Source organism: Aquila chrysaetos, chromosome 3, assembly GCF_900496995.4.
Source record: "Aquila chrysaetos chrysaetos chromosome 3, bAquChr1.4, whole genome shotgun sequence".
Taxonomy (NCBI): Eukaryota; Metazoa; Chordata; class Aves; order Accipitriformes; family Accipitridae; genus Aquila; species Aquila chrysaetos.
The window spans coordinates 19,670,569-19,691,751 of NC_044006.1; the positions used below are offsets into that span (position 1 = coordinate 19,670,569).

The following is a 21,183-nucleotide window of genomic DNA, read 5'->3' on the forward strand; positions in this document are numbered from 1 at the left end:
GAACTGTGTAGTGACATGAGCTCATGTCCACTGCTGTCCATACACTTTATTACAGAACTGCAGTATATCATGACTTAGTAACCAGCCTCTTCACAGTGGGGAAAAAAAATTCAGGAAAATTTACAAAAGCTACACTTCAAAATTTGAAACACTTTTACAAAGGACGAAGAATGAATCTGATGCCAAAACCAGAAGCTGACAGCTTCATCTATTGCTAAAGTATTACTTTGATACCGACCACTTCCAGACTCCAACCCTTGCACAAGGCAAATCTATTTCTAGAATAACGAAGAACAGAAGTTCAGTGGCACCTACTGCTTTGAAGAAAATGTGATGCAGGTTTTTGAGTACACCAGAAAGGCCTGTAGTAGCATTTAGGGCTACAGAGTGGTAGGAGTCAACTGGCTGTTGGATGAAGGGCTGTAGGCATGGTATTTTGTGGCAAAGCAGGGTGACTAGCACAGCCTCCTGGTTTCAAGGACACATTATGTACATACACTTAGATTATAAGATGTTACTACTGGGGGAGGAGGAAAAGCACTTTGCTTATGTAGAAGTCACTGGAGGAAGGCAGGGATCTCTCCTGTGAGAAAAAAATCAGTTCAGAAAATCAGGTTTTCGTTCCACCCCTCGCCTCTGTGCATCACATTTTTAAGAACTATCATTAAAATCTACATTCATCACACAAAATCTTCACTCACATCAACAAAAAGAATTCCCACACCGAAATCAGAATAATATCATCACAAAACCGACAAAAGGTGAGCAATTTACACACAATCCACCCCTCGTCCCTTCACCACAATTACAACAATAAAATTCCCCAGTCGTCATGCAGCTCTTAACTCTCTAGCTGCGTTCAGTCCATGTTTTGCCCGTAACCTCTCTCAATTACTATCCTTATCTCGAATTCCTCACACTTGCCCGCATTCTCCACCAAAAAGACTGTGATGGGTTGACCCTGGCTGGTTGCCAGGTGCCCACCAAAGCCGTTCTATCACTCCCCCTCCTCAGCTGGACGGGGGAGAGAAAATATAACAAAGAGCTTGTGGGTCGAGATAAGGACAGGAGAGATATCACTCATCACTTACCGTCACGGGCAAAACAGACTCAACTTGGGGAAATTAACTCACTTTATTACAAATCAACCAGAGTAGGGTAATGAGAAATAAAACCAAATCTCAGAACACCTTCCCTCCACCCCTCCCTTCTTCCCGGGCACAACTTCACTCCCGGCTTCTCTACCAACCCCCCCCAGCGGCACAGGGGGACGGGGAATGGGGTTTACGGTCAGTTCATCACACGTTGTTTTCTGCCGCTTCATCCTCCTCAGGGGGAGGACTCATCACACTCTTCCCTGCTCCAACGTGGGGTCCCACCCACGGGAGACAGTCCTCCACGAACTTCTCCAACGTGGGCCCTTCCCACGGGCTGCAGTTCTTCACGAACTGCTCCAGCATGGGTCCTTTCCAGGTGTGCAGTCCTTCAGGAGCACACTGCTCCAGCGTGGGTCCCCCACGGGGTCACAAGTCCTGCCAGAAAACCTGCTCCGTGGGCTCCTCTCTCCACAGATCCGCAGGTCCTGCCAGGAACCTGCTCCAGCGCAGGGTTCCCACGGGGTCACAGCCTCCTTTGGGCATCCACCTGCTCCGGCGTGGGGTCCTCCATGGGCTGCAGGTGGAGATCTGCTCCACCGTGGACCTCCATGGACTGCAGGGGGACAGCCTGCCTCACCATGGTCTTCACCACGGGCCGCAGGGGAATCTCTGCTCCGGCGCCTGGAGCATCTCCTCCCCCTCCTTCTTCACTGACCTTGGTGTCTGCAGAGTTGTTTCTCTTACATGTTCTCACTCCTCTCTCCGGCTACCGAATCTGCCTATCCCAACTTTTTTTCCTTCTTAAAAATGTTATCACAGAGGCGTTACCGCTATCGCTGATTGGCTCGGCCTTGGCCGGCGGCAGGTCCATCTTAGAGCCGGCTGGTATTGGCTCTCTCTCGAACACAGGGGAAACTTCCAGCAACTTCTTACAGAAGCCACCCCTGTAACCCCCCCCGCTACCAAAACCTTGCCAGCAAAACCAATACACTTTCATAAAGGACTGGCCCTATTGCATACCCCTGGGTCAGCAAAGTGAGCCAGATTCTTCCATGGTGTAGCTCAAACGATCTCTGCCCGATTTACTCCAAAGACAGCTTTTGACTGCAATCTTTGACTCGACCTCTGCCATGTGTGGCTTTCTTGCTGCTTCTGGCAAAGAAGCCAAAACCTGGAGCATGTGGGGGTGTGACTGCAAATGGTTCCTGTCAGGCTGCTGCAACACGGTGTCTAGTCAGCACAGCTCTAAAACAAAGCTGGGCAGGCGAAGTTACCAGTGATCAAACTAGACAGCCTGAAGGGGGGAGGAGAGAAAAAGGGCTTTTATTTCAGCATACAGAGGCTGAAAGGCTTTCAGCTCATGAACAATACTGACAATACAAAATTAAGGCTGCTGTGAGCAGTTCTTTGTCCCTGCCTTGAAAATAACCAAATTTAGTAAATTTATGCTTGTTCAGTGCATTTTCTTTTTTGAAGCAGTCAGCCAGCCAGCCGCTGCAAACACACCTGCGATACCATCTAAAAGGCAGCTGTGTTTATGGAATTATTCAAAACCCTTCAGACCTCTTAGCCAACTGAGAGCTTTCCTCACAGATTTTCCTATGGATCAGAAAATGTGTTCTCAAGACTTTGCTGTCATGGCTGGTAATGTCCTGGGTGTAAAATAAGGTGGGAGGGTTATTCCATCCATTTCATTAAAGAACAGGATAAGCAGGGAGGGAGAGATACCAGGGCTCGGGTCCATGCAAATGTGGTGTGGAGGAAACCTTGGCTCCATCTACTCGCCTTATCCAATGCCAGGCCTGTAACCAGTGGGCCAAGGCAGAAGGGGAAGAAATGGAATAAGTCCTGTCCAAGGCTCTCACTAGTTCCTGCCCAGCCTCTCCTACCATAGCTGCTTCCTGGGATTTCAGAGGAGCCCTGGTAAAATGCTATCTACTAAAACAAAACTCTTTGTCAGAATGCTTACAGGTGCAAAACTCAATTTGCATCGATAATTCCGTAATACTCTGGAATTAGAAAATGTAGTTTATGTAGTAAGTCCTCCTGCGTCATCTAAGCTATTTATCATGTGACTAGCCGTGCCTTACAGTAAGGTGCTTTCTCTTCTTGGTTCTGGATGTAGCACTGGCAGTTAAAACAGAGGTAAGGTTGCTTCAGAGTGGTGCAGCACTTCTGTTGGAACACAGGAGTAGGGCATTTGTGAGTCGTCTTTCCCCCCCATTCACATCTTGTTTCTTCAATGATCTCTGCAAGCTTGAGCTTGCTGTAGCATGGAGGTACTGCTCAAAAAGTTGACTTGACCCTCTGTAGGCTAAGGTGACCCAGAGAAGAATTGGGTGTTGCCTGCTGTGCTGAATCATGTCCCTGTGTTCCTGAATTTATTTAAAACATATAAGTCATGAAATCACAGTTCTGCCCGATCCTTCTTCTAAAACACTGCCATGTTGAACTTCCTAGGCATGCTGTGCTTCTCCTCAAAAGAGGGAGACCCTTTCCAGAACTCAGCTTCCTGAAACACGTACTATACAGATAAAGATGTGGAACAGTGTAACTTTTTGAGGGATAAAGGGGGATAACTTTGCTACCTGCTTACAGTCATTAAAACAGCAATAGCTATCTTTTTTTTTAAATGCTAAGTCTTCCAGTAAAAAAACCCAAAACTTTTTATAGCATTACAGACCTTCAATCCTATGGCACAAAGACCTGCTTCTGTGCACTGTGTTTTTAAACTTTCTTTTTTCATTGTAATGATGACCAAATGAGAAAGAGTAATGCAGACAGCAATGTAGCATAATCTACAGCAGTTCTATCACTATGAACCATGAAAGCTATAACCAAAGACAGGGCAAACACAAGTGAACTAAGGGGAATTTCTACCCTTTCGCCTTTTCTCCACCTCTAAACCTGGGTGGGAAAAGGCAGTATATTACAAAAGGCAGTGCCAAGCACCATACCTAGCATACAGAGCGGATGATTGGACAGATCATTGCAAAGGAATTCCTAAGCCAAATTTTGAAAAATGCATAAACCCTTTAAAAAAATAATCAGTATACAATCACAATGCAAAAGGAACATAAAGGGGCTTTTTTCAAATTTCACATATTCTGGCCACCCTTCCCTCCTGCCCCAGCCCTCATAAATCCATTTTTGCAAGCTCTGGGAAGTCCAGTTCTACATCCTCACAGAGTAAGTGAATGGTGGGCTAATACTGTTAATTTATGAGATCCTGGAGCTCCTCATCAGTCAGCTCATTGACTTCCATGATCTTTTCCAAGTGCTCCATATACCGGGCATGGTCTTGCAAAAAGTGTGGTACCCTCATGTTCTCGATCACAGCTAATCCTTTGAGGCGATCCACATCCTCATACGAGATCTGTAAGGAAGACATGGATTAATTTCCCACTATAGTCCTGTTACTTCTCTGCTGCAGCTCTAAATTCTCTCTTGTTGATGAGAGAAGATTTCAGAGCCGGAGGATTTAAAAGCTTGTGAGAGTCCTTTGAAAACACAAGTAACTGTGTACCTCAGTGGAAGATGCAAAAAAAAATGTGAATTTAGCAAATGCCTCCATACTTCCTGAATCTGCTTTTGATTCAGTCAGTGAACAGACTCACAGGAACCTGAATGAGAATGACCTACAGCAGCTTCAGGAATAGAGAGGGAAAGGATGGAGCACTTGTGAGTCTTCGAGTCTCTCCTCAAAGAGGTGGAAAGATTGACATGAGAATGGAAAAAAAACACTGTGCCAAAGATTGAGGAACCAGAAAGGGAGTGCAGGACAGGCATGGCACAGGCTCCGGCTTTAGGAAAGGCATGGTGTCAGCTGACCTGAACTCCGATGTTTTCATTTTCACTAGGTTTTCATTAGCTTATGCAAAGCTAAATTAAAATGCACCTCTAGTAACTAACTACAGCATGGGCAACTTAAGCATCCCAATTTTTTTTTTCCCAATCAATAGCAGGGCAGAGACTGGGTTTGCCTCTTGGCATCAGAGCCTTCTGGGTATAGGTGTGACACTCTCAAACGTTTTCCAGCTACTACAGGGCCTACTACTTGTTTTCTAATGAAAGCTGAGATTTTTCTCCATAGACTTATCGTTCTATGAGCTAGGACTTCAAGTCTTGAGTTCACAGTAGCTCAAGGTGCTGTGAATGACAGTCCAGAAAGGATGAATGCTTTGGCTGTGCAATAGCTAGACAAGCTGCTCTGCAAGCACTCCTTGGGCAGCTGACCAGCATGATGAAATTTATGTGGTTGCCGCTTTGTCTCCAGGCTGCGTGTTCTGGGCACCCTACAGACAGAAGCATATGTACTGGCAAAACCCACGAGCCTGGCTGCGCTTACTAACTGGCACATCCTATTTCCTCACAGCAGGTTTGTGCCAGGTGGCTTGAGAATGGAGCCTGCTCCTTCCAACCTTTTTACCCCGTGTTTCTTCTAAGGAGCTGAGCACTGTGTGGTCAGGGTTCCCTGGAAACAGCCTGCCCTCTTTGCAGGTGATGGTTTCTATTCGGGAAAGATTAAAGTGAGCATGAATGATCCACCAATGTGTAAGGGGCATGGAAGGGCTCTCTGGAAAGATAGGACTATGTAATCCAGATTGCTAAACCTGATCCGTAGATGCAGTCAGAGATAGGTGCATATCTTGCTGAGGATAATGGGAACAAAGTCCACAAAAAGAATGAATTTGCAACTGGGTACAAGTGTGCTTTTCTAGCTGCAATGACAAGATGCATCCTGATTAAAAAAATGAACATACACCCATGCCCAGGCTTATTCAAGTCACTGAGATACTGCTGTTTGAAGATGGTGTGACATTACACCTGATTAACGTATTTAGAAGTAGATACAGAGGAGCTATACAAAATCATACCATCTCCTCTCAGTCTGGAGACACAGCACCAAATGAGATTAAATACTGACCTTCCCTCCTGTCCCAGCTTGAAATTCTACCTCTTGTCCTCTCAAGCAAAGGAAAGAAAAAGGACCCTTTCCCCCCTCATATTTATTTTCAGGGTTTTCTGTTACTGCTGCAACCAAGAAATAAGTATCTGTGATCTGAGGTATGGTTTGAATGGGATGTATTTCCCCAGTCCTTGCAATTGCAAAAAAATGACAAAAGTTGACATCCTGAGGAGATCAAAAACATAATCTCATCCTACTGCGGCAACAGGTTGTCTTCCTTACTACATGTAATTAAAATCATTGTACTAGGTAAGAAAGACTGAGGCTAAAACAGGCTTACTTAGGCTATTTGTAAAGTGTTCACATTCTTGGGAAACACAATAGTAGTTGACAGTTTGCTGCTTTTGCTTTTTAAAACTCTGGTAGTTATGCTACACTAAAGTGTATCAATATCTGCATTCTATTTCTCTTTAATATTACTTGCATGTGATTATTACGTGAATGTTTTGCAGTGCTTCCCAAATTTGATTCTTTCCTGCAAAGTTTTAAAACTGCTCCTTCTACAAAAGCATCTTTTCTCAGGCTTCAAGCTCTTTTCTTAGTCACTTCTAGGTATGCCAAACAGCTTGCTTGTATGCTGTTTCCACGCACCGCTCTCTTCTACACTGTAAGAAATGTCAGAAGCATCAGGAAGGCATGGCTGCCTCCATCAGCCAGATCTCTAGCACTCAGATGAGAAGAGAAGACACAGAAACTTCAGCATGGCTCTGTCTTAAATACATTCACAATCAGAAAGCAGTGCTCTGATTTTACAACTGTGTTAACTACCTAGTAAAGCACAGAAGCAATTTGTTGTCAGCAATATAGGTGACTGCTTTTGTTTCCTATTGTGTTCATAACTTTATTGTGTTGGCAGTGAAAATATGTCCAAGGTAGGCATGCTGGGAAAGATGAGCTCACTTGTTACAATACAACACCGAGAATCTTCAAAAGGCAATGAAAATTTTCCCACTAAATGCTGGGCTTCCTTGTGTTTAAATCCTGTGCTTTTTCTTCTAACCTGGAAGATACTCCAGCCAAGCTTAATACTCCCTTTGGAACAACCTCATCCTCCTATTCCGCCCTAAACAAACAAATCACCCTTTAGAGTGGCGATAAATGCATAATAACCACAGGCTAGATCTCAGTGCAAGTTTCATATTTCTCTACATTTATAGAACTTGTTTTTCCTGAGACTATATGGAGATATTGGAGCAGGCCCAGTGAAGGGTCACTAAGATGATTAAGGCACTGGAGCATCTCTCCTATGAGGACAGACTGAGAGAGCTGGGACTGTTCAGCCTGGAGAAGAGAAGGCTCAGGGGGATCTTACCAGTGTGCATAAATGCCGATGGGAAAGAATGACAAGGGAGTCAGGCTCTTCTTGGCAGTGCCCACTGGCAGGGCAAGAGGCAATGGGCACCAGTTAAAATGCACAAAATTCAGTCTGAACACAAAACTTTTTTTTATGGTGAGGGTGGTAAAACACTGGCACAGGCTGCCCAGAGAGGTGGTGGAGTCTCTATCAGGAGACATATTCAAAGCCCAACTGGATGTGGTCCTGGGCAACCTGCTCTAGTTGACCCTGCTTAAGCATGGGGGTTGGACTAGATCATCTTGAGAGGTCCCTGCAGACCTCAACCAATCTGGGATGCTGACAGCAGGCACTGCTCTTATACACAAATTTCCAGTTTGATTGCAGAAGATGTGTGCAGCAAAAACACTCAGAGCAGACTTTAAGATCCCTTGATTTTAGAAGTTGTAAAATAAGTCAAGCACTTTTAAATTATCATACTGCTAGAATTAAATTGCTTGTAGACCCTTAACGTGGATGCCTTGCCATGTAGATTATAGTGGACTCTGTAATTATATGAAGAATGACTTATTATGTTTTTGAAGTGGCTTGACAATCCTGTAGACTCCCTGAAGAGAGAAAGGGGTAAGGCAGTGCAGGAACAGTATGTGCTCAGTAGTTTAGCAGACAGAAGCTGTGTTGAGTTAAGCAGGCTTAGAGCAAAAGGAAGTTTTAGAGAATAAAGTTACAGAGACTTATTTGACAGTGCGATTTTATTTTCAGAGCTTCCTAACTTGGTTCAGTTACCTAAATAGCTCTGCTCACCAGTGTTTCTGACACTAATAGCAAAACTTCTTTAATGTGGACCAAAACCCTCCATCATAATATGCCACTTCCCTTTATCATCCATTGATTGTGAAGTAGGCAGAAATGTTGGTATACCAGCTCTAAATGCAGGTATAACAACATGAATTTGGTTGCTGGTTTATGTGAATATGAACCCTGCTTTATGAACTGTGGAAACTTAGCAATCCAAGGATTTGGTTCAGGAAGTGTGACAAAGTTTCCGCATGCTTTAGTATGATTTTGAGAACAAACAAGCAATGACAGTCAGAATGGACATAAAATATGTTCTGTGAATATAGTAATACCATGTATTCTGGGCAAAAAACGCAAACTGATATTTGAAAAACATCAGAGGTGCCACCAGGGAGAGAAATTCGAGATGAAAAACTCTTTGTGGTGGAAGGGGATGCATTAGCATCAAATGGTTAATTTTGTTTTCTACTAGGACCACCACCTCATCTAGCACCTGTCCCACTTGCCCACAGCAGTCTGTTGTACTGCAAGTCAGGCAGTACCCTGTAAAGGGAGGAAAGGAAAGTCTGAGAAATATGACCATAAAATCTTAATCTGATAAGCAAGGAATGAGAAAAAGCCGGTAGAAATTTTTAGGACCTCAAAACATTTGTAACTTGCACTGTGTAATACAAGGTGCTATACAGAACAGAGATTTCTAGATCAAAGTAAAACAGAGCACAATGACTCATAGCTCTTTACAGGCAGGCTTGCTGAAATGATATAACTGTAGCCTTTGGTAAGAATGAGTCCACTCACCTTTCCAAGGGCTGTCAGAAGATGGAAATCAATGGACTCCCTGTATCTCAGGATTCGGAGGATGCCATCCAAGTACACCTGATCCTTATTGAAGCAGCCTAAAAGGAATCAAGATACATCACACTCTATCAGGGTTTGTTCAAGGCATATTCTCAGAAGCCATTATGAGCAGAACAATTTTATTTTTAAAAAGTAGATATTTAAATCCCAGACTTTGAAAACCTTCCCAAAAACTAACTAGAAGGCTAAACCCACTAGCCAGGGAATGAAATCAGACACAGAAGACAAGTGTCTGTAAATATCCACAGCAACATTACATCTCTTGTAATAAAAATGAAAGGAGGTCAAACTGTAAGTATGAACTTTTTCATAGTTTTGCAATTTACATTCCCGCTTCCAACAAAAAAAAAAATCCATTACTGATTCAGTTTGAAAGTCTCTTGGATGTACATTTTCAGCCTTGTTTTCAAGAGCAGAAATCCTGCTGCCTCATTTCAGAAAGCACGGAGTCCCATTTCTCCCTTTTGCAAAGGTTTTACTGTGTGACATGATGAAGGAGCTCTGTATATGTTCTGAAAACCTCCCTGAAGTACAAAAATAGAGAAGACAAACAGGGAACCCACCTGGTTGTGATGTGTCAGTCCACCCTCTCTTAGCTCGTACGCAGTAATCCCACCTAGTATTGGGGTCCTTAACAAATTTCCCCACGTCCTGGAAAAGCTGACTGAAGGACATTTGGCTAGCCTGATACACTGTGTAGTAGAGCAGGGCAGCTCTCCAAAGAAAAGGGTCTTTGCGGAACAGGACACTGTGAATGCTTGCTAGCCCTTCTTCTGTAGGGTTGATTGGTTTTAACCCGTGTTTTCTACGTCCGTTCCAGTTGCACCAAGGCTGGCTGTTGTTGTTAAAACCCCGAAAATAATGAGTTCCTGAAAAGAAAGGAATATGGGACTTAGAACAGTAGCATCTAATGATTTTAAAAAAATTATAAAATATGGAAGGAGATGCCCATTTCAGAACTCTGAACTGGTAGGACTGGGCACTGGGAGAAGTGCCAACTTTAGCCTTGTCTACAACAGAGAATTTTGTCAGAGGTAGATACATGGTGCAATTATTCACCTGCTGACTGCAAGTGGGACTTCTAAAAATGCGTAAGGAATACAAATGCCAGCAGGACTCGAGTTCCCAAATCTGTGGAAAGGAATTTTCAAAAGGGTCTTTCATGCTGAATGCCTTTAGCATAGGCTAGGCATTGTAGTGAACAGAAGGAAGGAGAATCAAAGTAAGGAGGCAGAAATGTTGCCTCTTGAAGGTGATTAAACAGCCCTACTGCACCCTTGGAAGATGCTATATCCCTTTACAATGTGAGTAACAGTGGTTCAAGGCAATTGCAGGTCTTGTTCTTCAGCTGAAATTCAGGCACTAGCCAAGTTTATCCACTTTTGATGTACTTAATTAAAACAGATTCACTGAAAAGTTTGTAGAAATTTCCCACGGGGCTGGGCCAACCTTGTGTAATGCAAAATCAAGGCAATCTTACACCAGTTTAGGGGTTGCTGGGTAAATTCTTCATACCTAAAGCATGCCTACATTTGCAAGCAGTGCAGCATAACAGAAGAAGATTTGTAAAGTGAAATGGCTGGTGCTGAGGTTGAACGGTCACACTATTTTCATTTCCCTTTTTTTACTCCAGACTAGCTGTAAATTGCTCTCATGAGCAAAATGTCCCTGAACAGTGACAGCACAGAAGGTATGCCCTGGAGCATAGCCTCTAGCCTAGCATCATCTGAAAGGATTACACTTTGCCTGCTCCAAGGTTCCACTGGCATGTGAACCTCAGTGCAGTAAATGGGACTAGCTGGTAGACTCACTTCAAAAGCTGGCTCCTGGTCTGACCTAGAATGCTAATGTACATGAACCCTACAAATCCTCAAGTGGATTATCTTCCTTTTACTGCTTGCTGCACTGATAAATAGGTTTCTCCTTCCCTATAGCACACCTACAGCATAGGTTCTTTAGACAGGGGCATTCCCTCCTTCTGTATATGTGCAGTGCTTGGCCCATCATTGCAAAATAAGTAAGAATGCATGCAAGTACTCCCCTTTGCCTGAAGAACTGGTGTCACGCTCATACCAATTTCATGTCTCAGCATCCCTTCCAGCCAGTGCTCTCGCGCAGTGGAGATATTGATAGTGAGAGTGGGCCGGCCATTCACCACTGTCATTGAGGCTCGAGATAGCAGGTCCTCCGTGAGATGGACCACAATCTGAAGATGAGAGAGTTCAGGTAGCAAAGACCTCTCTTCTCGCTCCTGTTCCTGCTTTTTGCTTTGGCCCTTCCATTATTTCATTTCTCTTTGGTCCCTTGCCCTTCACAACTCTTCCTTGCTACCAGCAATCACCTATGAGAGACACTTCTGACTCCACTGAGTTACCCCAGTCATCTGTGCTGCTGACAAAACCTCAGACTTTAGTAGGACTCAGCATGAGAGTTAAGATAGACAGCCATGAGACTGCAAAATTTAATATGGTAACACTGACTAGATTCAGGGGGCGGGGAGCAATCATATGCAGAGTAAATCAGAGGAAATTCTATTTTTTGTACTGTGTCTAATTATCTTGGTATTACTGAGAACTGAAAAATATTAGATAAGCACACATATATTGACTAGGTATCTATATGCTTAACTTTTTAGTTGCAATTCTAAAGCCACATGAGAGGGGGAAGTACTGTGTACTTTGTTTCCTGAAACATGATGCAGCCTTAAAATATTATTAAAATACTGGTATTGTTTTGTTTTATACAGGAATGTAGTTCTTGTTTTCATGTTTTCTCTTGGAAAATTGGTAACCAAAACCAAAATTGCCAGAGAAGGAAATTAATGCGTATTGAAATATTTTGTTATTTGAGTTTAAAAAGACTTTTTAAACGAGTGGGAGGGAGAAGGGAAACTCTCTTTGTTGAAGACTAAGCACCTTTCCCTCTTCATGTAATGCCTAAAGAAACAGTACTGCTTAGAAGAGTACAAAGGAGAGTACCTACAAGAGAGATCTTTTTTTTAAATATCAAAGTTAACAAAAAAGGACCCAGGGATCAAAGACATTAACATGACACTTTCCTGTATTCAAAACCCACCATTCAGCTTCAAGTTCAACAGCAAACAATCAGTCCCATAAAATTTGTATTTAAGACACAGGAAAGATAGGTAAATCCCAAAGCACTTAGATTTAAAGCACAGGTACCACTTAGCTTTATTAACATCTCTTCAACTGGAGAGAGTACTTTCATAATATTTTAGACCATACTAAGCATGATGTATTATCCCTATTTTTGCAGAAAAAGTAAAGCATTTCATTGAGAAGGACATGGGATGTTTGATGAGGGTGTAGGATCCTGCTTCCATGAAGACAAACCAAGACAAAAATGAATGCAAAGGGAGATAAAGCACAGCAAAGACCAAAAATATAATTTTTTCTGCTTGCTCTAAACTGTAGTTTTATAACCTCTCTCTTAGAAACACAAGTCTAGTATCAGTGTCAAATTATAGTCTCCCAAAAAGGTGTGACGAGTTTAACTGTTTCTGCTAATAATATTATGTTTACTAATTAAACCTAGTTTCTGGGAAACTAAGATTTGTCTCTTGAGCTCACATTCCAGACTCTTCTTGCTCATTGCCAGTAATCTCATCCAAGTCTTGGACTCTGTCAGCTGGTGTTTTCATTTGGAATAATTCTCTTTTTATACATTCAATTTCATCTGATTCTTCCAAGCAATTCTATGTAACTCAGTCAAACTGGACTTCTTAAATCCCGAATACAGGAAGTAAGTTTTTCGCACAGGGCTCTAAAAAATTAGCTGGTTAAAGTCAGGAAAAACCAGCACTCAAACCAACTCAACAAGCCAGCCTCTTTCAGACATTTTTATTCACTTATGTCACTTTCATTTGTGTTGCTTCTTATAAATCAGTCTCTTGGGCTGCTGCTTATTTTTCTTGGCCTTTTCTTAACTCTTTCCTTTGGTGTAAATAATTTGACACAAGAGAACGGATGGCAGAACTGATGAATAAATGGAAATGTTCTAGTCTCCAAGCAGCTGAAAAAAGGAGGGAAGGAAGGGTGTCGTTCTTGGGTACTCCCAAAAGAGGTGAGTTTAAGAACAAGCATATATGAATCAGAAAACAGGATCAGAGGTGGCTGAAGCATTCACAAGGATTTTGCATCATTTCAATTGTTCAAAAATTAGACTGGGCACAGCCATGAGAAAAATATGATGCAAGGAATATTCTTGTAATTATGGAGGAAAGGCCTCCCAAATGGTTTCTCTGGTCCATCCATGGGTAATTTCTAAGATCTGCATAAATGTTTCTTTCCTGATCCATTGTATGACTTACCTCACCAAGACAGCCTTCTTTCACCATATATTTCCTGACGTGATTCCAGATGCGACTTTTGGTCAGCAAGCTGCCTCCAGTGGCCTGTTCAAATTTTTCATAGCTTCCGTATTTCTGCAATGTCCGCTCCATAATGTTAATGGACTATAAAATACAAAAGCATAGCAAATATGAATGCAGTAAGACCCCTGTGTCAGACTGGCATGTGTATTCTTTCTCTCTCTCTCTCTTTTTTATTTTAATCTTCTTTTTTAACTCATTGGGAGTCACTATCAAACTGTAGTCATTAGATACAGGCTGACACACTTTGTAATCAATTTATACCATCTTCAGACATACCTTAATGCCAAAGTACTGAAAAAAAATACTAATCAACTCATCTTGGACCCACATACATCAGCGTGACACAGAAGATTATCAGTCTAGTGAAATAATACCCATTTTCTCTTTAATTTTGGGAATGTTGTACAACTGCCTTGTAAATCAGACACAACAGGTCACAAGGACATTTGCAGTTTAAGTTGTCGGCATGTTTCTTTTTATGGCTTTCCAAAGAATTTTACAAAGATCAACTATTCCTGTCATCTTGCTTCATTTCTTGGTAATTTCTAACTTAGGAATGCTGAACCACGATTAAGCAGATGTGTAACTATAATTTTAATGATAATATTTCTACTAAAAATGTCTCCTCACGATGAAATCCTCTGTACCATGGGTGTCTGTTTCAGAAAGGAGGGAGAACAGGAACTTTATTGACAGAACTTTCATTTAAACCTTTCATTTATATCACAATACTTCTTTATAACCCCCCAAAATGAAGGAGGCATGTTTCTTTAGACAAATATAGTGGCATCAACAATCCTCTTACGTATTGCTGCTAGAAGAAGTCACTTGTGGGTGGAAAGCAGAGCACAATGCCTATAATGTGATCTGAACTCTGCATGTTGAAGATGTTACTGGTGGGGTGCAAAATGTTCATTCCCAGCAATCTACTTCCCAACATGTCATTTCACACCCTTAAAAGAAAACGTGGTATAGAATAACTTCTTGTCCAGCAATAGCCCAGCTACAGGAAATGGCTTTTTTCATAGATATGGTAACAGAAGCTCCCAAGTATCTCACGGAGAAAAAAATATTACTGATATTACCTTAAAAAATGAATGTCCTTGCTAAAAAAGTACCACTAATGATGAAGGTGGAAATCTTGCAGACTGAATCTCTTTTTACGTTGTACACTTATATCTGTGCACAAAGCTGGTAAGATGCTTGTTGTTTCCAGTTATGTAATTCCGACGTTATCAGATTGGCTTATTGTCCACAAAAATAGGATTAATTTTGTATCTCTCACAGCTACTAACAATCCTATTCTAATTTTTTTCAAGTCAAAACTAAGAAACCCTGAGTAATTGCTACTGAAAGCCATAAATGCTAGCTAGATGTATTCTTAAAGTTCCGCAGCTCTTTGATGAGAGAAATATCACTTACCTGAATGCCAGAGAAATACTGCACCTAATGTTTAGCATTTCTTTGTCTGTCTCTAATATTTGTTATTAAATTTGAAGAGCCTCCTGGTCAAATCTGAATTTTTTTTAAGAATGAAGAAAGCAGCATAAATTACTACCTTAGCACAGATTAAAAGAAAAAAAAGGGTTAGCTTAAAGAAGGCTGTTGTTTTGGGGGGTTAAGCAGTCTAGAAGCAAAGAACCTACCTACTGTGTCTCACTGCTGTGATCTCTTTCGCCACTGCACCTGAGTCTCCACAGTAAGTTTTTATTTACATGGGAGCAGAGGGCATATGCTGGAGAGCATTAATACTGAATCGGAAAGTGAGGCATAAACAGAAATCTGTTATTGGTTAGTCCAAGATCTATACCACCAGTTCTTCAGGGACAGCCCAGCAGCACCGCAATACGTTACTCACAGAACTTGGCCAAAAAGTCAGTGCGCGTGGCCTCACGAGAACGGTAGAAAAAGGCTCGCCATAAAGCCACCCAGTGCTGTTACATGAATCCTGTCTCCTTTCACTGTCTCCTGTGTGGCCGAAACTCCCTAGCCACCACGTTAACTCCAGCAGTAGTTTCAGCCTTCAGAGGGACTTGCACTGGACCCCCTGGGGGCCTGGTGACATTTGGCTGGTTCTCAGGATCTGGCCCATTTGGGCAGCTGTGCCCTTGCACTTGCTGAAGCTAGGAGTGAGAAGCAGCTCTTATGAAGAAAGGCAGCAATAAGGAACACATTCTTTTCTTTTTCAAGTTTTCTTTATAAGATTAGGCGTCAGGATGTCTGCAGAGAGGTATTATAAAAAGAGGAATGCTGTGCCACCACCTGAGGCACCGCAAATGATTCGGCTTTGCCTCTCCCTGTTACAACACTGCAATGAGCACACATGGTGGCACAGCTCCATGCTGTGTGTTACACAGCCCCACTCGCCACCAAAGGTAACTCCCAGGAGAATCAATAGGCACCTTGCTGACCTTTGGCTTGATTGTTTGCAGAGAAAATAAATCCTACTGCTCCTAAAGACAAAAGGTGATAGGACTGCTGCTATGAAAACTGCAAGGTCCTTCTGCAACTTAAATCATGTTTTTCAAGATGAATGTATTAAAAATAGAGGATACACCCTCATCTGGTGCAAGCGGGGTAGCTCTGGCATCATTTTGCCAACCCACTGCTGTAGGTATTTGACAGAGGTTCGCTGCTGTTATTTTTGCTGTCACTCCCATTAACTTATTGCACAGAAATATGAGTAAGGACAACTACACATCTGTACTGGTGACCTACGAGGTAAATGGGATTTTGGTGTCAAGTCTTAACATTGCTTGTCACCTAAAAATGACCTCAGATAAATGAAGCAAGGTTAGCGTCTAAGTATTAAAAAAAAGAATACGAGTCCCTCATGTAAGGCCTAATGTTTCTGGAGACTAATGACACTTTTTTCTAGCAAAATTTAGGATCAAGGGCTAGCTGTAAAGAACAAATCAGAGCAAAATCTAGTTCTTGTTTAATAGCTTGTATATTTTACCAAAGGATTTTTTCCTTTTTTTTAATTACATATGAATTTTTAACTTCTAAAAGCATTGGCTGTTTTATAAGTTTTTCAGTGTCTGCAAATGCTGAGGCATTTTCCTGCCTTACACAAAATCCTTGGTTAAAGAAGCAACCAAAAATTCCTGCCCCTATCCCAGGAAATTCATTCTCAGCCGGCAGCCTGAGTAATTAATGATAACAGTTCTTCCGTTTCCTTTGCAAGGTGCCAGATCCTTAAGATACTTATGTTACCTACTAGTTGTTTGGTGTATCTGGTTTCTCTGAACAATTAATTAACTTTATTTGCTCACTCTGAAAGAAGTCATCTCTGAATTAACCTTTTGGCATGAAATTTGTCTTCACAACTTGTTGATATTAAATTTCAATTAAGTCTATTAGATTAAACACCCTAAGTACCCACTTAAATTCTTGGACACTTCAGTTCCTTTGAATGTGCACCAGTCATTTCCATTCCTAAAGAGACTTGCTGCCCAGCAGCACCACGTTTTGTCTCCTGAACTTCTTCCTTTTCTCCCCATCTCTTCCTGTGGCCAATTCTATCTCTCAGTAATAAATTCTGGAAAAAAATCATTATAATTAATAGCATTTTATAAAAATCACAGTGAGATGAAACATTAAGATGCAACAGGGCTTACCAGAGAACCACAAACCCTGGAGGAGCTACACTATGCAGTGTCCCCCAAGCCCTCACTTTCTGAGATAGGCCTTTCTATGTTCAAATGTACAGTTGTACAAAATGGCAATTCCCCTCAGAAGTTTTCAGTAATATGATTTAAAACACAGTAGATCCTGTGGGCAGAAAGGTTTGGCTTTAAATTCTCTGCAAGTTATTTACTGCAGGAACTGATGCAAGGATGGATGTTATTTTCAAAAGCCACCAGGATTTGGTCCTTTCCTTTTTAAGGGTTTTTAAGGCATCTTTCAGAAAGTATCCAGCACTCAGGCTATACCTCTCTACTAGTAAATCGAAGACAACCAGGATATTGGCTCAAGTGCTAGAAGGGGTCCATCCATTGAGCTGAACGGTTGGTTGGCCCCCAGGCACAGTGTTGCCTTAGGTGAACCAACACTCCTCTCTCAGGCAACACCTGGCTATAACAAAGGACCATGTGGCTGTTGGCTTTCTAACAGAAGTGGGAACAAGGCCACTACATTTTGTTGCCCATCCTGCCTCTCAGCAAACCAAACATCAGGTCCAGTTCAGTTTCACATCAAACAATGAAAAAAAGCTTTTCCAACAATGTGATGGCAAAGCCTTTGGATGGAGAAGAACAGGCAAGTGTGATTCACAAGCTGAAGGAAACCAATGAAGATAGCAAAAGATAAGAAGTAGGCTCGAAGAGTAGCAAAGATACATTACATACTTTTTGAAAAGAGTAGGACAAATCTAGAGTGCTGATCAAAGTCGAGTAAGGGTGGATGAGAGCAGGTTCGATGAAGCAGAGGACTGCCAAAACTGTTTGAGAGCAAGGGGGCAGTTTCTTCTCAGTGTGAAAGCTCATAAAAATAAGGGTGTTTTGAGACGGGCTTGTAAACTTTATTAACCAGTTCTCTGTTTTGATGCTGTTTATAAAGACATTACTCCTATGAGATGCAGCATTACGTAGGTTTATTCGGTGGTGTTATCCCAGAGGACCCTCCTACCTTAGTCAGAGTGCAGGTATTTTCTAAAACCACCTCATCACAATAAACAGTGAAAAAACAAGCACTGAATGGGCGTTAAAACCTCCTGCTTGGCTGTCTGTAACAGCAAATTCCCTGGAGCTGAGACCTACGCGTGCCAAGGGAGGCAGCATGAGTCTGGGAGTCAGGAAGCCCAAGTTCTAGCTCTGCTTGCCTGCCTGCAGGCACCCTCCTGAACTTTTCCTGGCAGTTTAAGGCTTTTCCTAAATTGCTGTGAGACACTTTAACCAACAGCACAACATGAATAGAAGGTTTTCAGAGATACATCCCCCTGAAGAAGCACAGACCCACTCTGGCCTCTCCCATTTCAACCCGGTGCAGGGTTTACAGCTTCAAAAGGAAGGGTGGGGTAGTGAAGGGTGCTTCCTCTACCTTATGTGCCATGCTGAGTAACCTATATCCTGGCAGTTCAGCCACCTCCAAATAGGTGTTGCAAGTTTGAACCCATGCATATTGAGAAAGTCATTAAACTTAAGCCTTATTGCTCAACATCTATTCTCTGGGTTAGGAAATTACTAAGAAGGGTGCTCACCACTATCACCTTCTCCCCTGACTCCATTTCAAGCAAAACAGAAGAAGTCCTGATAATTCTTTCCAAGTGGGCAGGTGTGACTCTGCACAGCCATCACACACACACACTGCCACCAGCACACAAATCTCTGGGGAGTGGCAGATCGCCCCAGCACCGAGATGGGCTCCATCACCAGTGATGCCACTGGTTTTGACACTTCTTGTCACAACCACCCCAGGTGGTGGTGGTTCCTGAGGGGAAAAGGTTTGGGATATTTTTTGATCCCAGGCACTGAATGCAACATGGAGCCCTTCACTTGGGGTTCTGCACCTGTCTCTGAGGTGAGATGACTCAAAGTCAGGTGTTGCAAGAACTTGCTGGGAAAGGGCAAAATCCAGCCCAGCATGCCAGCTCTTGCCTATTCCAGCATCCAACTGTGAGCTTATTTTCCAGCCTCTGGGCCAGCAGAAAGCAAGGTACTGATATTGCCAGAGTTCCTAAGGCCAAACTGTAAACTCTTCAGCAACAGGTAAAAAAATGGAAAAAAAGAAGGACTATGCGGCTGTGCCAGCTTACTGGTCAGGAGTAGTAATTCCTGTTATTTTCATTATTATCGAAAAGGTCTGGTTTAATCCCTCTTATCACTACCAAAGAGTGCCAAAAGAAGCAGCGGTCCTAAGACAAGTCCCCTTGCACAGCAAACTCTGCTGATGCTCAAGAAAGTCATGTCACAGAAGCACTACCAAGAGCAAGACAAGGATCTGTTTAATTGATAGGTTTAGGTTGTGGTGGTAGTAGCTTTTTTAAACAAATTATTTACAGCCAAGAAGGTCTCTGAATGCCAAGTCACTCATGTGCAGCAACACAGCTTAGTTACTTGAGAGTTATTGTAGATACATGTAGTTATTGTAGATACATGCTCATTAATCATTTAAGACAACCACGTTAGAAAATGGGCTCAGTGACCTAGGCGTCAGCCCCCTGCATTCAGTCAGCTCATCCTACGTTCAGAAGCAGCCCTGCTACAAAAAGGTTACAGTCTCTGTTGAGATTTGCAAGACAGACAAGGCTTGCAGGTACCATCACTTTACTTTCCTCCCTACATAGCTTATTTGCTGGGGGGGGAAGCCTCCCAGGTGCATCTTTAGGTAACATGAAGATGTACCAGATGGAACTTGTTAGTCTAATCAACAGCCATAAAATGGTGGCTGCCCTCCTTTTTGGGGTCAAGTGGAAAGGAGGGAGAGAGGTAAGAGCAGATTTTTGAGGCTAGTCTACTCAGGCTGTAGTGTTTTGAGTTTTATTCAGTGTTTTCAGTGGCTTTTTCTTTTGCATGCTTGTTCTCAGTGTGATAAAGAGCATTGTTTAAGTAATTTAGAGCTGGTAGAAATATTTTTAATGAAAAACTTTTCAAATACTTTGTAAGGAATTAAAAATTAATACTCACTTGGTTTTTGTATGAGACTGTGTCCTGAAATAAACCTATGCTCCTACTGTAGTATCATCTGAAGTGATCTAGTCTCTTTCAGTAGAAGAGAGAAGTTTGTGTAGGACTCTGAGAACTTACGCTACTTGGATGGCCTGATATGCTTTGTCTTAACACACTTACCTATAAACCTTAGTTTAGGAGGGAATTTGTTACCAGTGCAGAATGAGGTGTTTTACAATTAACTGCTCTTCACAGCCAGTGACACATTCTTGAATCTTCAACATGCTTAAGCCGTGACATCACCTGGACATTGCAAAGGATTACTCAGTGTTGAATGTCATGTTGTTTAGCCTTCCAGATCCACCTAACTATTTTTTCAACATCTGATAAATTTGCTAATTGTAGGCTACTTGTATTAATGACTTAACAGGTGTGTAATACAAACACTTGCAATGTGGCACAACTGATTTATTTATTTACGAACTCAAAACTGCTATATTTTTAGGAGTACAAGGGAAAAGGATATACAACTCTTTCATGGGGGGATTACTCATTCAACAAAATAATGATTATTTTTTTTAAAAATGTATGTATATAAAAACAGATTTCCTGCCTTCATGTACAGTTCAAAGAAACAGGTGTTAACACACAGGTTACTTGAAGTTGCAACTTCCTTGCTGATTTTGGTTCAGCAAATTGCAACTGTTAAGTCATCTGCTCTGCAGGCACTGGGGACAATTACTTCTAGCTAAGTATTGCCACCTCTAGCATCTGTGCAAAAATAACAAACATGTTAAATGTTAAGAAAACTTAACAATAAAGGACAAGTAGTTTGAGCCAGAAGTAATGCTAGTAAGAAAACTTGCATAGCACTTAGGAGTACACAGTTGCTGCACTGACCTTGAAACACAGCACTAAGAGAATTAATTTCTGTAATATTAGATATGTTAATCAATGTGAAAAGCTGCAAGTCTGCATACTGGTTTTTATTCTCAAGTTCTCTTCCTTAAAAGCACATATTGTGTGACTCATGAAAGAACCTTATTATGAAGTAAACAAGATAAAGTAGAAAGAGAGAAACAAACAGAACAAAGTATGAGAAGAGGGACATTAAAAAATACTGTTTTCAAATGTATTAATAATTAAAAAATGTTTACACTATGTCT

General features: G+C 41.9%; 1 protein-coding gene across 5 annotated transcripts in view; it reads right to left on the bottom strand.

Annotated features, from left to right (window-relative positions):
- Positions 1-3,456: 3,456 nt before the first annotated feature.
- The window catches only part of KIAA0895 (KIAA0895 ortholog), a 28,508-nt gene continuing 10,781 nt past the window's right edge, over positions 3,457-21,183 (bottom strand). For 2 of the 5 annotated variants that reach the window (XM_030008544.2, XM_030008545.2), the window contains 5 exons: positions 13,347-13,490; positions 11,090-11,222; positions 9,580-9,885; positions 8,957-9,054; positions 3,457-4,473 (listed from right to left, as the gene is read on the bottom strand). In XM_030008544.2, coding sequence (XP_029864404.1) covers positions 4,312-4,473; positions 8,957-9,054; positions 9,580-9,885; positions 11,090-11,222; positions 13,347-13,490 — 843 coding nt within the window. In that variant the 3' untranslated portion in view covers positions 3,457-4,311. Of the gene's footprint in view, positions 4,474-7,931; positions 7,969-8,009; positions 8,702-8,956; positions 9,055-9,579; positions 9,886-11,089; positions 11,223-13,346; positions 13,491-16,794; positions 16,951-21,183 lie in introns of those variants that run through there. The other 3 variants (XM_041122313.1, XM_030008546.2, XM_041122314.1) reach the window with 3 other exon arrangements.